The sequence below is a fragment of the Microtus ochrogaster genome, assembly GCF_000317375.1.
Source record: "Microtus ochrogaster isolate Prairie Vole_2 chromosome 14 unlocalized genomic scaffold, MicOch1.0 chr14_random_1, whole genome shotgun sequence".
Taxonomy (NCBI): Eukaryota; Metazoa; Chordata; class Mammalia; order Rodentia; family Cricetidae; genus Microtus; species Microtus ochrogaster.
The window spans coordinates 27,709,925-27,721,112 of record NW_004949096.1 but is presented as its reverse complement, the minus strand read 5'-3'; the positions used below and the strand labels follow the sequence as shown (position 1 = coordinate 27,721,112).

The 11,188-nt window shown below is 54.4% G+C and overlaps 3 protein-coding genes across 5 annotated transcripts in view; 1 reads left to right on the top strand and 2 right to left on the bottom strand.

Moving 5' to 3' along the window:
* Nucleotides 1–5,590, top strand: part of Dnajc17 (DnaJ heat shock protein family (Hsp40) member C17) — a 34,468-nt gene extending 28,878 nt beyond the window's left edge. For both annotated transcript variants that reach the window (XM_026787738.1, XM_005364263.3), the window contains one exon: nucleotides 5,372–5,590. In XM_026787738.1, coding sequence (XP_026643539.1) covers nucleotides 5,372–5,491 — 120 coding nt within the window. In that variant the 3' untranslated portion in view covers nucleotides 5,492–5,590. The remainder of the gene's footprint in view (nucleotides 1–5,371) is intronic.
* C14H15orf62 (chromosome 14 C15orf62 homolog) lies at nucleotides 1,846–7,835 on the bottom strand. 2 transcript variants are annotated; one of them, XM_005364262.3, is made up of 3 exons: nucleotides 7,762–7,835; nucleotides 3,371–5,031; nucleotides 1,846–3,301 (listed from the first exon to the last, which is right to left on the bottom strand). In XM_005364262.3, the coding sequence occupies exon 3, from the start codon at nucleotides 3,053–3,055 to the stop codon at nucleotides 2,528–2,530; it is 528 nt and encodes a 175-aa protein (XP_005364319.1). In that variant the 5' UTR covers nucleotides 3,056–3,301; nucleotides 3,371–5,031; nucleotides 7,762–7,835; the 3' UTR covers nucleotides 1,846–2,527. The 2 variants fall into 2 exon arrangements, with proteins under 2 accessions (XP_005364319.1, XP_026643540.1); XM_026787739.1 differs by having other exon boundaries at nucleotides 1,846–5,031.
* Nucleotides 5,674–9,696, bottom strand: Gchfr (GTP cyclohydrolase I feedback regulator). Its single transcript, XM_005364260.2, has 3 exons — nucleotides 9,575–9,696; nucleotides 7,762–7,856; nucleotides 5,674–6,106 (listed from the first exon to the last, which is right to left on the bottom strand). The coding sequence occupies exons 1-3, from the start codon at nucleotides 9,608–9,610 to the stop codon at nucleotides 5,983–5,985; spliced, it is 255 nt and encodes an 84-aa protein (XP_005364317.1). The 5' UTR covers nucleotides 9,611–9,696; the 3' UTR covers nucleotides 5,674–5,982.
* Between the last annotated feature and the right edge of the window lie 1,492 nt (nucleotides 9,697–11,188).

Here is an 11,188-nt window from a genome sequence, read left to right as displayed (position 1 = left end):
TGGCCCAGTTTTTCAGCCTGACTGCAGAGTTGGGGCACAGACTCCTGGTCACTTTTGCTGGAGAGATAAGTGCTTTGGGGGCAGGAGCTCCTGGCCTTCTCTTCTCTGAAACAGCCTGGGTACCTATTGGCATGTCCACAGCCTCCCAGAGTTATTAGGGTCTCTGTCTGACTACCTGTGCCTGAGAGGTTGGGAGTTCTGGGGAGAATGCCTGTCTTAGTTACTTTTCTACTGCCATGACAGTTTTGTCACCATAACCAAGGCAATTTATAAAGGAAAGCATTTAAGTGGGGGTCTCATGGCTCCAGAGGTTATAGAGCCCATGGCCATTAGTGTAGGTACGGCAGTAGGCAGGATGCTGGAGCAGTAGCTGCAAGCTTATATGCTAAGGTAACGACCACAAGCAGAGAGAGAGCTAACTGGGAATGGCACAGGCTTTTGAAACCTCAAAGCCCACCCCCTAGGGACACCTCCTCCAAGAAGACCACACCTGCTAATTCACCAAGCATTCAAACACGAGTCTTTGGGGCCATTCTCATCCCGACCACCACAGTGTCCCAGACCCTGGGTAGAGGAGGGACATGAAGTGGTCTAGGCCGGCTCAGGATCTTGACTTAGAAGCCTGTTCCTCCACCACTCAGTTTCAGCCTTCCACATCCAGGTCACTCTCTGTAGGCTGCATTAGAAAACCTTTATTCACTGCCTCTGTATCCAGAGCCCTCAGCTGGACACCTCCGCACAGGCGCAGGGCACAAGAGAGAGACGGTACAGGGTGTGTCAGCCTTCCCTCCACCCTTCTTTCACATTTGGAGTAGCCTGGGGGCCAGACCCATGTGTCCAGCACTTCTGAGTTACTACAGACTGGGGTAGTAACAGGTGCAGCCTTGGCCTGTTTGGGGCAAGGCAGAACTCCCCGCTTGGTGGAGGATTCTGGAGCTGCTTGGTGCATTGTTCTTTCCCTGATCAAGTCATCCCTCTGCTGGGAAGGAAGGCTGCTGTCTGTACAGCCTTTCCCAGAGGCCCCCATACATAACACTGTGGGAGTTCCCAGAACACTCCTCACAGAATTGCTTAGGACCTGTGAGCAGCTTGAGTCTCACGCTCTGTTTGGTAATGATTGTTGGGCATTCCCCTGCCTTTTCCTCCACCTGCCTCTCCTGCTCTGTCAGCCCCTCCTGCATCTGCACCTCGGGTGGCATCTTCCTTTCCTTAGCCAAGCTTCTGCTGTTTCCGCACTAGTGTCTGGCCAGCACCATCCGGTGGACTTCGGTCTAACTATGTCATACTGTCTGGTCGCCATGAATCAGGTGCGGCTGTTGATTTAAAATATGGCTAGGTAGGCTGGAAAGATGGCTTATCAATTAAGAACAGACACTATTCTTCCGGAGGACCTGAGTTCAATTCCTAGCAACCTTATCAAGTGGCTCACAACTGCCTGTAACTCTGGCTCTAGGGGCACCTCACACCTTTGGCCTCCAGGCACCTGTGTATACGTGTGTGCACGCACGCATACACACACTCACACAAACACACACACAATTAAAAATAATTTTTAAAAACATCCTTAAAATGTGGCTAGAGGGCTGGCATGTGGCCGTTTTGGTAGAGTACTTGCTTGGCATGCGTGAAGCTCTGGGTTTGGGTCCCAGTGCGGCCCAAACAACTGGGTGTGGTGGCACATGCCTGCAGTCCCAGGAGCATCAAGCTTAAGGCCACCCGTACTACGTAAGAGACCTTGTCTCAAAAACAAGCAAACATTGGCTAGGGTGAAAAGGAACTGATTTATGTTTGTGTCTGTATAGTGTATGTTTGAGTGTGTGTGTGTGTGTGTGTGTGTGTGTGTGTGTGTGTGCGCGTGGGCCTGGAGTCTGCCAATCTGACTAGTCTAGCCAGCCAGCCTGCCCCCTGGGACTCCTGGTGCCTGCATCCTGAACGTGGGAATTCCAGGCAGGCTGTCACACCTGTCTGGCTTTTTTCATGTAGGTACTGGAGGTCTGAACTCAGGCCTTCCTGCCTGCATACAAACTCTTTATCCACTGAGCCATTTCTCCAGCCTCTGGAACCGAACTTTCGGTTTGCTTTTACTTCAATTAAACAAGCATAGGAAGTGAGAGGTGGCTTTTCTACCTCTGCTCTCTCCGGTCTTCCTCTTAATCTCAGACGGCTTCTTCCTAAATGTAGCCTATGATTTCTCTGTTGACAGTGGTTCTAGAGGCTGGTCTGAGTCCTACTTCCTGACTCGCCCTGTGCCACCCTATGTCTCCCCTGACCTATGACCAGTTCCTGTGGTTGCAGGTGTGGCTTCCTTTTCCTGATCTTTCCAGCTTCCTTCAGGGCTCCTGCCAGAGAGTGACCCCCATACTTTCCCAGCTGGCTTCTGCCCTTCACTCCGGGTGACTTGAGGATTGCTCAGCAGTCGGGGCCGGCTGCACTGTGGCTTATGTCTCCACCTGCTCCATAATCCACACTTTACCTGCCTAGGTCTCCCAGGCTCCAGTCACCCCAGTTTTCTCTGTCCTCACCGGGGTCAGAAGTGGGGCTCACTAGGAAACTGCTCCTTCAGCATCTGAAGAACTTCCTCCAGCAGTGAAATCCCCAGGTCCACTTTGAAGGAAAAGAAAGGGTCATTGAGGTCCGGAGTAGGTGTCCTCGGGAAATGGGGAGTATCCAAAAGGTCCTCTTGTGAGCACTGGTGGAGAGGGCCTGTCAGGGAGATGGCTGAAGGCAGGGTGGCCGAGTAGGCGGCAGTGTAGGTTGCTGGGGGCTCCAGAATATTGGGGCAACTGGAGCTCTCTCGGTAGAGACGTGGGGGCTTGGGTGGGGCCAGCAGAGTGGCTCGGGGCTGCTCATCTCCCCACAAGGGCAGACGCCGGCCGTCTGACCTCCCTCGAAGTTCCCGGATGACTTCTCTGTTGCTGTACTCCTCGTGGTCACCACCAGCAGTGCTGGCCTGGCTGAGTGTGCTGCCCTGTCTCCGCAGTCGCCGCGGCCGCCCCAGGGTCATTCTCTTGAAGAAGGAGGCATTGCGGAAGGAGCCTTTCCGCCAAGTCTCCATGGAGCTCCTAAGTCAGCCAACAGGTCCGGCTTCTGAGAAACCCCACAAAGGGGCTTAGCAGCAGCTTGTGACCATTTGCCAGCAGACTGGAGGCCAGAAACTGGGACGACACCCCTCAAGGGCTAGGAGCAGAGGCTGCACGCTTCTGCTCGGTGTGGCCCTTTGTCTTGTTGCATCTTGGATGGTGAGACAAGACTAGCAGGAGGGAGAGTTTGTCCGGGAGATCAGAGTGCTGGGAGTCCCCGCCTAGATAAGAGTGGCCTGGTTACTTGATGGGCATGTAGAAAAAAAACCAAAGGAAGCAGCGGTACTTACAGAGCAGGGCCGGAGTCAAACAAGGCCGAGGGCCTGGTGGGCAGGGCGGGACCTCCAGAGGGGAGTGTGCACTTCTTCAGGCTGCGGCACCCTCTCTCTGGTAGTTGGTGGCATGTGCCGATCTCCTGGCCAGTGTGGGGCTGTGCTCTCTCTGCCAGCATCTGGGGACTCTGATTAGTGGCGTGACTGTTTGTGCCAGCGTGTGGTAGAGATGTGTTTTGTTTTCAGCTGACTCAGTCAGGTGGGAAGCTGGTTTCATGCTCTGAGGTAATTGCAGCATCCGCAGGCTGGGACTGGGGCAGCTGTGACCAACACCCCAGGGCAGTAGGACGCTTCAGATTCCTCTGGGGAGTGGTCTGGGGACAGCCCTGCCCGGTGTGTCACCAGGTGACTTCCTGTCCAGTCAAAGCTCCGCTGCCACCATACCGTGACCCCAGCAGGCCTGCCTGGCTCCCTAGCCCCAGCCAGCTCTGGGAAGAGCCCAGGGAGGTAGTGCTAATTGAAAGGCAATTTTTGGAACAGTTGTTGGAGAAGGAAGAGAGGAGACCTGCTGGTGTGGGTGACTCAGCCCTTGGGCTGGTTGACAGGCCCTCATTAGGCAGGCCACAGGAATGGTGGGGAAGGATGTGGAGGGTGTGTTAACCAGGACCAGCCCCATGCCTGTAAAGGGCTTACTCCTCCCAGGGTTCTGGGGGCATGCCAGGGGTGACTTGAAGTTTTCTTGGTAAAGCAGTATGAACTTGGGGAAGGAGCAGCGCCCTCCCCATAGCCGGGACATCAGTATGGCATCTCAGCTTTTACTCTCGGCACCCAGAAGGCCAGTGCCCGGCCAGCTGCTGCTCTGCTGCTCTGCTGCTCCAGTGCTCTCCCTCTGGCTCGGGGGCCTCATTTGGGGACCCTCTTGTAGAGGGGGCCAGTACGTGTGAAGCTGCCCTGAATTGCCAGTGGTTGGGGGGAGGGTGGCTGAGGTTATTTCTAGGGGTGGGGGAGATATAAAGACAGGGGGACCAGATTGAGTGTCACTTCCTGTTTATCTGCACCCCTGATTCCAAACAAGTTAGCCAGAACCTGGCGGCCCAACTTCAGCCACTCCCATGTTATTCCCCGGGTCACTGACTTCCAAGCCTTCTACTGTGGGAGCACACCAGCGTGGGGTCGTCCCCCCCCCGTAGGGCCCCACAACTCTTTTGTTACAGTTGGGCCACCACACTTGGTACTGCTGTCCTGGCTTGGCTCTGTGCCATCGCTGGTGGGTTTCCCACCCCTCTATGTGCTGTAGAATGATATAAGTGGTGTCACAGCTCCAGCGGTGCCAAGGGAGGAAACGGTCTGATTCATACCGTTGGCCTGACAGGCTTGGCCACACAGTGCTCTGCTGTCAGGCTGCTTCCCTTCCACAGCTTTGGCCTGTGGCTGGCTGGCTATTGTTCTTGGGTTATCAAAGTGAACCCCTCCTCAGTCCCCTGCATGGCTAGCAAGATCTTAAAAGAAAGCCAAGGACCCTACCTCAGGGCTCAGGCCTGGTCTTGTCTTTACGAGGCAAGCTGGGCTCATGCTTGTGGAGAGGGCAAGGCCCCCTTTTGTGTCCTCAGCAGGCCAGACCACAGGGGAAGAGTGCTGCTGTGTCCAGTAGACCTCAGACCTCCTCTTCTGTTGGAAACCTGCCAGGCAGAAGCCATGGGTGGAGGGAAGGAGAAGCAGATAAAGGGCTGAGGCCTGGACCAGAGCAGGATGGAGAGAGATGTGACATCCTGGGGACAGGGAGGCCAGGGGAGCTTAGAGATGAGCGGATGAGGAGCTAATGGAGAAGCAGCCTGGGAAGCACAGGCCTGCTCTCTAGGCTCCTGGAGGAGTCGGAATCCAAGATGTCTGGGTCCTTCCTCCGCCCCTTCTTCCTCTTCAGCTTTTAACTTGGTTCTGTCTAGGCCCAGGCATGATACTGAATCTGGAATCTGTGGGGCCATGCCTGCTAGCCTGACTTTTTGTCCCTTCTGTTCCCAGGGCTCAGTGCGGTCAGAAAGGGACTATGAGAGTCTTGTCATGATGCGCATGCGCCAGGCAGCTGAGCGCCAGCAGCTGATCGCGCAGATGCAGCAGGAAGATGAGGGGCAGCCCACGTAGCCCCGGCTCCAGCTCTCCCACCCCACACACTTTTGTGCATCATCACTAATAAACTTTTTTTTATATATATATATAAAAGTCTACTTTTCTTTGTCATGAGCTGGACTTTATCTGAGAGGGCTCCACTCAGGTCAAGGGACAGTAAAGAATGTTGTATTTCAAGAGTCACTGCACAACAAAGCTAAGGAACATCCACTCATGAGGGCCTTTTATTGGCTTGGACTAGCTGTGCAGGATCCAGGGAGTGTCCTCTGGGTAGCCTCCTTCAGCACATGGCCTAGAGCAAGAGGCCCCTAGCTGGGGGAGCTGACAAGACCAGGGCAAGGCCTGCTGTGCCCAAGGAACTGGAGCAAGGCTCCTTAGGCTGAGCAGCCATCAGGGTTGGGCAAGGAACCTGACAGTTTAGAAAGAGACAGGGCAGACAATGTTGCAAGGATTGGGGCTCAAGGCATAAGTCAGGCCCTCCGAAGAACAGGTGCTCTGTCCACAGGTCATCCCTTGTACAGGCACCACACCAGCGTCTGGCCCACCCCTGTCATGCTCAACACACGGAAGCCCCTGAGTTCCAGCTTGTCCAGGACTATGCGAGGAGGGTCGTTGACATAGTATTCATAGCTGTGAAGAAACCAGGAGAGCGAGGTGAGGAGAAGCAGAGCAGGCACCCAGCCAGAGCCAGGCCTGTTTGCCGGGCACTTGCCTGGTGAGAGGCTAAGTGCACACCCTCTGTTCTGTCCCGTGCTACACATTTTGCTTTATTCTCTCCGTCTGATGAAGGTACCATCACTGTTGTTCCGATACGTGAGAAAACAGGCTGGTTAGCTCTGGCTGCCGTGAATAGCAGACCCCACGGAAGCCTTACGGCTGCTGTGTGTGTTAGTCTGAGCACCCCACTAGGCAGTCTCCCCTCCTCAGGGCTCGGGCCCCTCTCTAGCTGTCTTGCAACCCTGAAGAACAAATAAGGTTAGCACCTGGATCCACGTGCCCTTTTCTGGCACAGAAAGTTTGATTTCCCTTGAGTTGTAGAGAGCATGAAGCAAATACGGGCCCCGAACCCCAAGCTTGGCATCTTGAAGCAAATGCCTCATGGCAAGGGATGGGATTGGCTCCTCCCTGCCTTGGTCAAGGGCTGGGATCTGTCTTCTCCACCCCTCCTTGCACTTGGGATGGCAATTCTTCTGAGGATCCCTGAACCCGCTTTATAATAGGGAGGCTGTGCTGGTTTGAAAGAGAATGGCCCCCACAGACTTGTATCATCGAATGTTTGTTTGGTCTCCAGCTGGTGGGCCTGTTTTGGGAAGCATTGGAAACTGGTCTTGGAGGAGGTGGGCCACTGGAGGAGGCCATTCAGGACTAGTGTCTCTCTGCCTTCTGCTCGTGGGTCAGATGGGTCCGCTACTGCTCCTGTCTGCCTGTTGCCATGCTCCTTGCCATTTTGGTTATGGGTTCATTCACTCAATGCAAGTCCCCAATTAAATGCTTCTCATAAGTTGCTGTGGTGGCTTGAATGAAAGGAGCCCTCAAAGGCTCATCTATTTGAATGCTTGGTTACCAGGAAGTGGAACTGCTTGAGAAGGATTAGAAGGATTGGAAGGTGTGGCCTTGGAGGAAGTGTGTCCCTGGGTGTGGGCTTTGACATTTCCAAAGCCCATGCCAGGCCCAGTCTCTGTCTCTCTCTGAGCCTGCAAATCAGGATGCAAAGCTCTCAGCTACTGCTCCAGCACCTGCCTCATGCTGCCACGCTCCCCACCATGATCATGGACTCTAAAACTGTAAGCAAGTCCCCTATTAAATGCTTCCTTGGTCATGGTGTCTGTGGAAATAGACGCTAACACAGGGCAAGGAATCAGAAGGGGAAGCAGTGGCATTCAGGCAGGGATGCTGTAAAATACGCTGCAGGAAATGGCCAAATGCCGGGCAGCCAAGAGCTGGAAAGAGGCCCCAGGTGTCCTGCTCTGTTTCTGGGACTGGACCCTGTTACTCAGCCAGCCCTATTGTCTTTGCTGATGGGATCCAGTTTAGAGCAGAGAGGACACGGAAAGGGAGAGTTCACTTCCAGAGCCCCGGACTCAGGACAGGCTGTGCTTCCACAGACTTCCACTAAAGATGAGCTGCCTTGTGAAGGAAGACTGGGGGCTTGTGGGAAACTCTCCCTGTGGGGGATTACAGATGAATGCATGTTGTCGTGCAATGGTGTGTTGGTTGTGTAAAGGGGAAGGCAGGAGGAGGCACTGCCAGGGAGAAAGAAGGCGCTGAAGGCCGCCACTACTCACAAGTTGTTTCCCAGGACACGTCTCTTCGTGGCTCCCAGGTGCTGCATCAGCTCCGGATCCGAATGCTCATCGCCCACCATGGTGGGGCCCACCTCCTGCAAGGGAAGCCACAGGAGCTGCTTAGCTGGCTGCTGGGCAGAAGGGGGCAGGTAAAGGGGAACAGCGCTGAAGGTGTGGAGGAGGAACACAAGCTAAGAGGGGAGCAGGGTGGGTCCTCCCTGGCTTCCTAAACTCTGCCTGCCAGCACTTTCAGGCCAGACACCACCAACCATGTTTCCTGTGTATTGACATCACCTGGAGAATCAAAGAAATGAAAACACATGTCCACATGAAAATTTACACACAGGCATGTAAACTTCGCAATTTACAACTACCACCAAAATAAAAAACAACAAAAATGACAAAAACCTATATATGCTGCTGGCAGAACTACCCGTAACAGCTAAAAGCTGGAGACAACCTTGCAATGCTGGTCAGTGGAGGTGGCAAGGCTTAGCCAGGTGGTGGTGGCGCACACCTTTAATCCCAGCACTCTGAAGGCAGAGGCAGGTGGATCTCTGCGAGCTCGAGGCCAGCCAGAGCCATCACAGAGAAACCCTGTCTCAAAAAAAAAAAAAAAAAAAAAAAAGGCAAGCCTGTAGTTCTAGTAGGAAAAAAGGCAGTGGGCTAGCTTCGAGGCCAGCCTGGGCTATAGCTGCAAGGTGGGAAACAGTGGTGTAGGCTTCCTACAGAATCTTCTTCGTCAGGAATGCAACAATATGAACGGACTTTGAAAACATGGACAGGAAAGCAGCCAGGCCCAAAAGAACTCACAGGCAAGCATAAAGTTAGCAGCTAGAGCTCATAGACACATATTAAAATTGATTCTAGTGATGGTACCCAGCTCTGAATATACTAAAACCAAAACCCCTCACAGACATTAAACCGTATGTTTTCTACCAGAGAATGTTTTGATTGCATTGCATATCAGTAAAACTATAAGACAGCCAAGCCTAGTGGACATGCCTGTAATCCCAGTACTCGGAAAACAAGGTCAGCCCCTAACACATAGCGAATTTGAGGCCAGCCTGGGCTACGTGAAAAAAAAAAAAGAAAAGAATTAAAAGTATAATTATTAGTTGAGGGAGCCATTTCCAAGCTTGGATTCCCACATTCTCCAGAGTTTCTGAAGGTCTGAGGAAAGCACCCAGCAATCCGTATTTTAACAACTGTACAGGTTCTCAGACCTCTGCCCTGAGCATTGTCCAGACCTCTCCTGCCCCGTCATGAAGCCCACGCTTCCTGCTTCATCCTGCGGGAGTTGGGTCTGCACCCACTGCTGGAATTCTGGAAGAGGATGAGAGCGCGCCCTGCTGTTCAGCTGGGGTGGGGGTGGGGCATCGTGTATCTGAAAGTTACAAAGGGGCTTCCGAAGCATCCAGTACACTACGCTCCCTGCCCCCCACTCCCAGCTGATATGACTGCACCTAGAGAAGGGAGACCTCAGATTCCCGTCTGGTGCTCTTCCCAGGCCGCTTGCAGCCCCCTCCTTCCTCTCAAGCCCCAGTTCTCAGTGCATCAGGATTAGCCCCTCCTTGAAGGAGCTACAGGTGTGGCCACTGTGCGTGCGGCTCAGCTTGGTCTTCGCCTTCGTGCGGGCCCTGGCTGCAGCACTTGCGAAGCGGGTCGTGTGTGTCCCCGCGGAGCTCCCCGCCCACCCGGCCGCCTGACCCTGCTCGGTGTCCGCGCCACGGGGGTGTGACGGGCGGGTTGCGGGGGACCGCAGGAAAATCGAGCGGAGTGGTTGTCGTAGTCACCCACGCCGAGTACTTACCATGCGGATCTGGGTGCTGATGAGCAGGTAGGGCATGGTGCGTGGCTGGGGCGGCCCGCGACCACAGTCCCGTTACTCTCTTCTCTGTCTGCGGACGGCGCTTGGCGGCGGTGCGGCCACCGCGCGGGCCAATCAGGAGCGCGCGCCGCGGTCCCGCCGCCCGGGAGACCAGGAGGCAGGCGTGTCCCTGCGGACTCCACTAGCAGCCGTGGCCGTGGCCGCCGGGGCTCCTTTCGCCCCTTTGCCCTCTTCCTGCAACACCTCCACGCCCAGGCTCCAAAGTCCTGTTGCTTCCCGCCTACTGCTTCCCGCCTGACCCTACAGCGTTGCAGGGCGAAAACTGCACTGTGGACCTGGCTGCAGCCAAAGGGACGTGGGGACTGCATGCCTTCACCAGGACGCGTCCCCGGAGAACTTTAAGTGCACGAGGCTAGGCTAGACGAGAGTGTCAGGTCCCTGAGCCGTCCCGCGTGCTGGGCACTGGCATTTTCAGTGTGACTGAGGGTCCTTGCACGCCTTCGGCCTTGCACATTAAATCTGCGAAGCACCTGCGCGCTTGACTCGGTGCCAGCCCGCCAGTCCCTTAGGCGCGGAATCCGGTCCTCCTGCGGAGAGCCTCGGGAACACGCGCAAATCACAGGGTAGCACCTGGAGCAGGGAAACATCGATCCCTGAACCTGATACCCTAGGGAGGGCGGCGAGTTCACAGCCAGCTGTTCCACGCCCTCATCTAGATGCACCAGAAGCTGACAGTTCAACATTCTTCAATTGACACGTTGTGATTGGTTCCCTAAAAAGCAGAGCAGAGCAAACCACCCTGGAACACCCTTGCCCACGGCCTGGAAACCTGCACTTCTTACCTAACTGGTCTGATTTATTTATATCGTCCCTTCCTGCTTGGGACCAGCTCTCTCACCCCAACAATTTAGCCAGAGAAATAAAGCACATCCGTGTTTAGAGCTAACTCCCAGTACTGGGAGGGGAAAACCTATAAAGAACTCCTACAGGGAGCTAAGCCGGCCCAGTGGTTCAATGAGTTTGACCCCACACAAGGCAGGCAGACTTGACACCCCGCCTTGGTGAACTGTTGAGCTAGAATCTTTGTACCCTAAGTTGTGTTTGTCAGAGTATTTTATCAGCAACAGGAAGGAAACTGGGGGGGGGGTGAATTTGTCTCAAAAACCACAAACCAAAACCAAATAAGCAAAAATAAACAAGAGCAAACAAACCTACATCAACAAGGCGGGCACTGCCGTGACTAGGCACTCCGCGAGGGAAGAAATGGAACCGACCAATAAGCTTAGCGCCACACCCCCAAACCTTTAGGAGTCTGAGAAGAGCGGTGTAGGTGTGTGTCCGTGTGTTCACGTACCGTCACGGCCCACTCAGCAAGGTCAGAAGACGATTTTCAGGAACTGGTTCTCCCCTCCCTCCCACACTGTGGGTCCCAGGGATCCAACTCAGGTTGTCAGGCTTGCCACTCAGCCATCTTGATGGCCCCTAAACGTCCATTTTAAGCCACCAGATACTACCGTAAAGCTAAAAAAGAAAAAAACAAAATTTAAGATTGGCAGGCGTGCCAGGCGTTGGTGGCGCATGCCTTTAATCCCAGCA

Coding starts and splice junctions, on each gene's coding strand:
- C14H15orf62 (XM_026787739.1), bottom strand. CDS start 3,055: ATGGAGACTTGGCGGAAAGGCTCCTTCCGCAATGCCTCCTTCTTCAAG.
- Gchfr (XM_005364260.2), bottom strand. CDS start 9,610: ATGCCCTACCTGCTCATCAGCACCCAGATCCGCATG. Junction 7,857..9,574: donor TCAGCACCCAGATCCGCATG/GTAAGTACTCGG, acceptor CTTCCCTTGCAG/GAGGTGGGCCCCACCATGGT. Junction 6,107..7,761: donor CGTGTCCTGGGAAACAACTT/GTGAGTAGTGGC, acceptor GTTTCTTCACAG/CTATGAATACTATGTCAACG.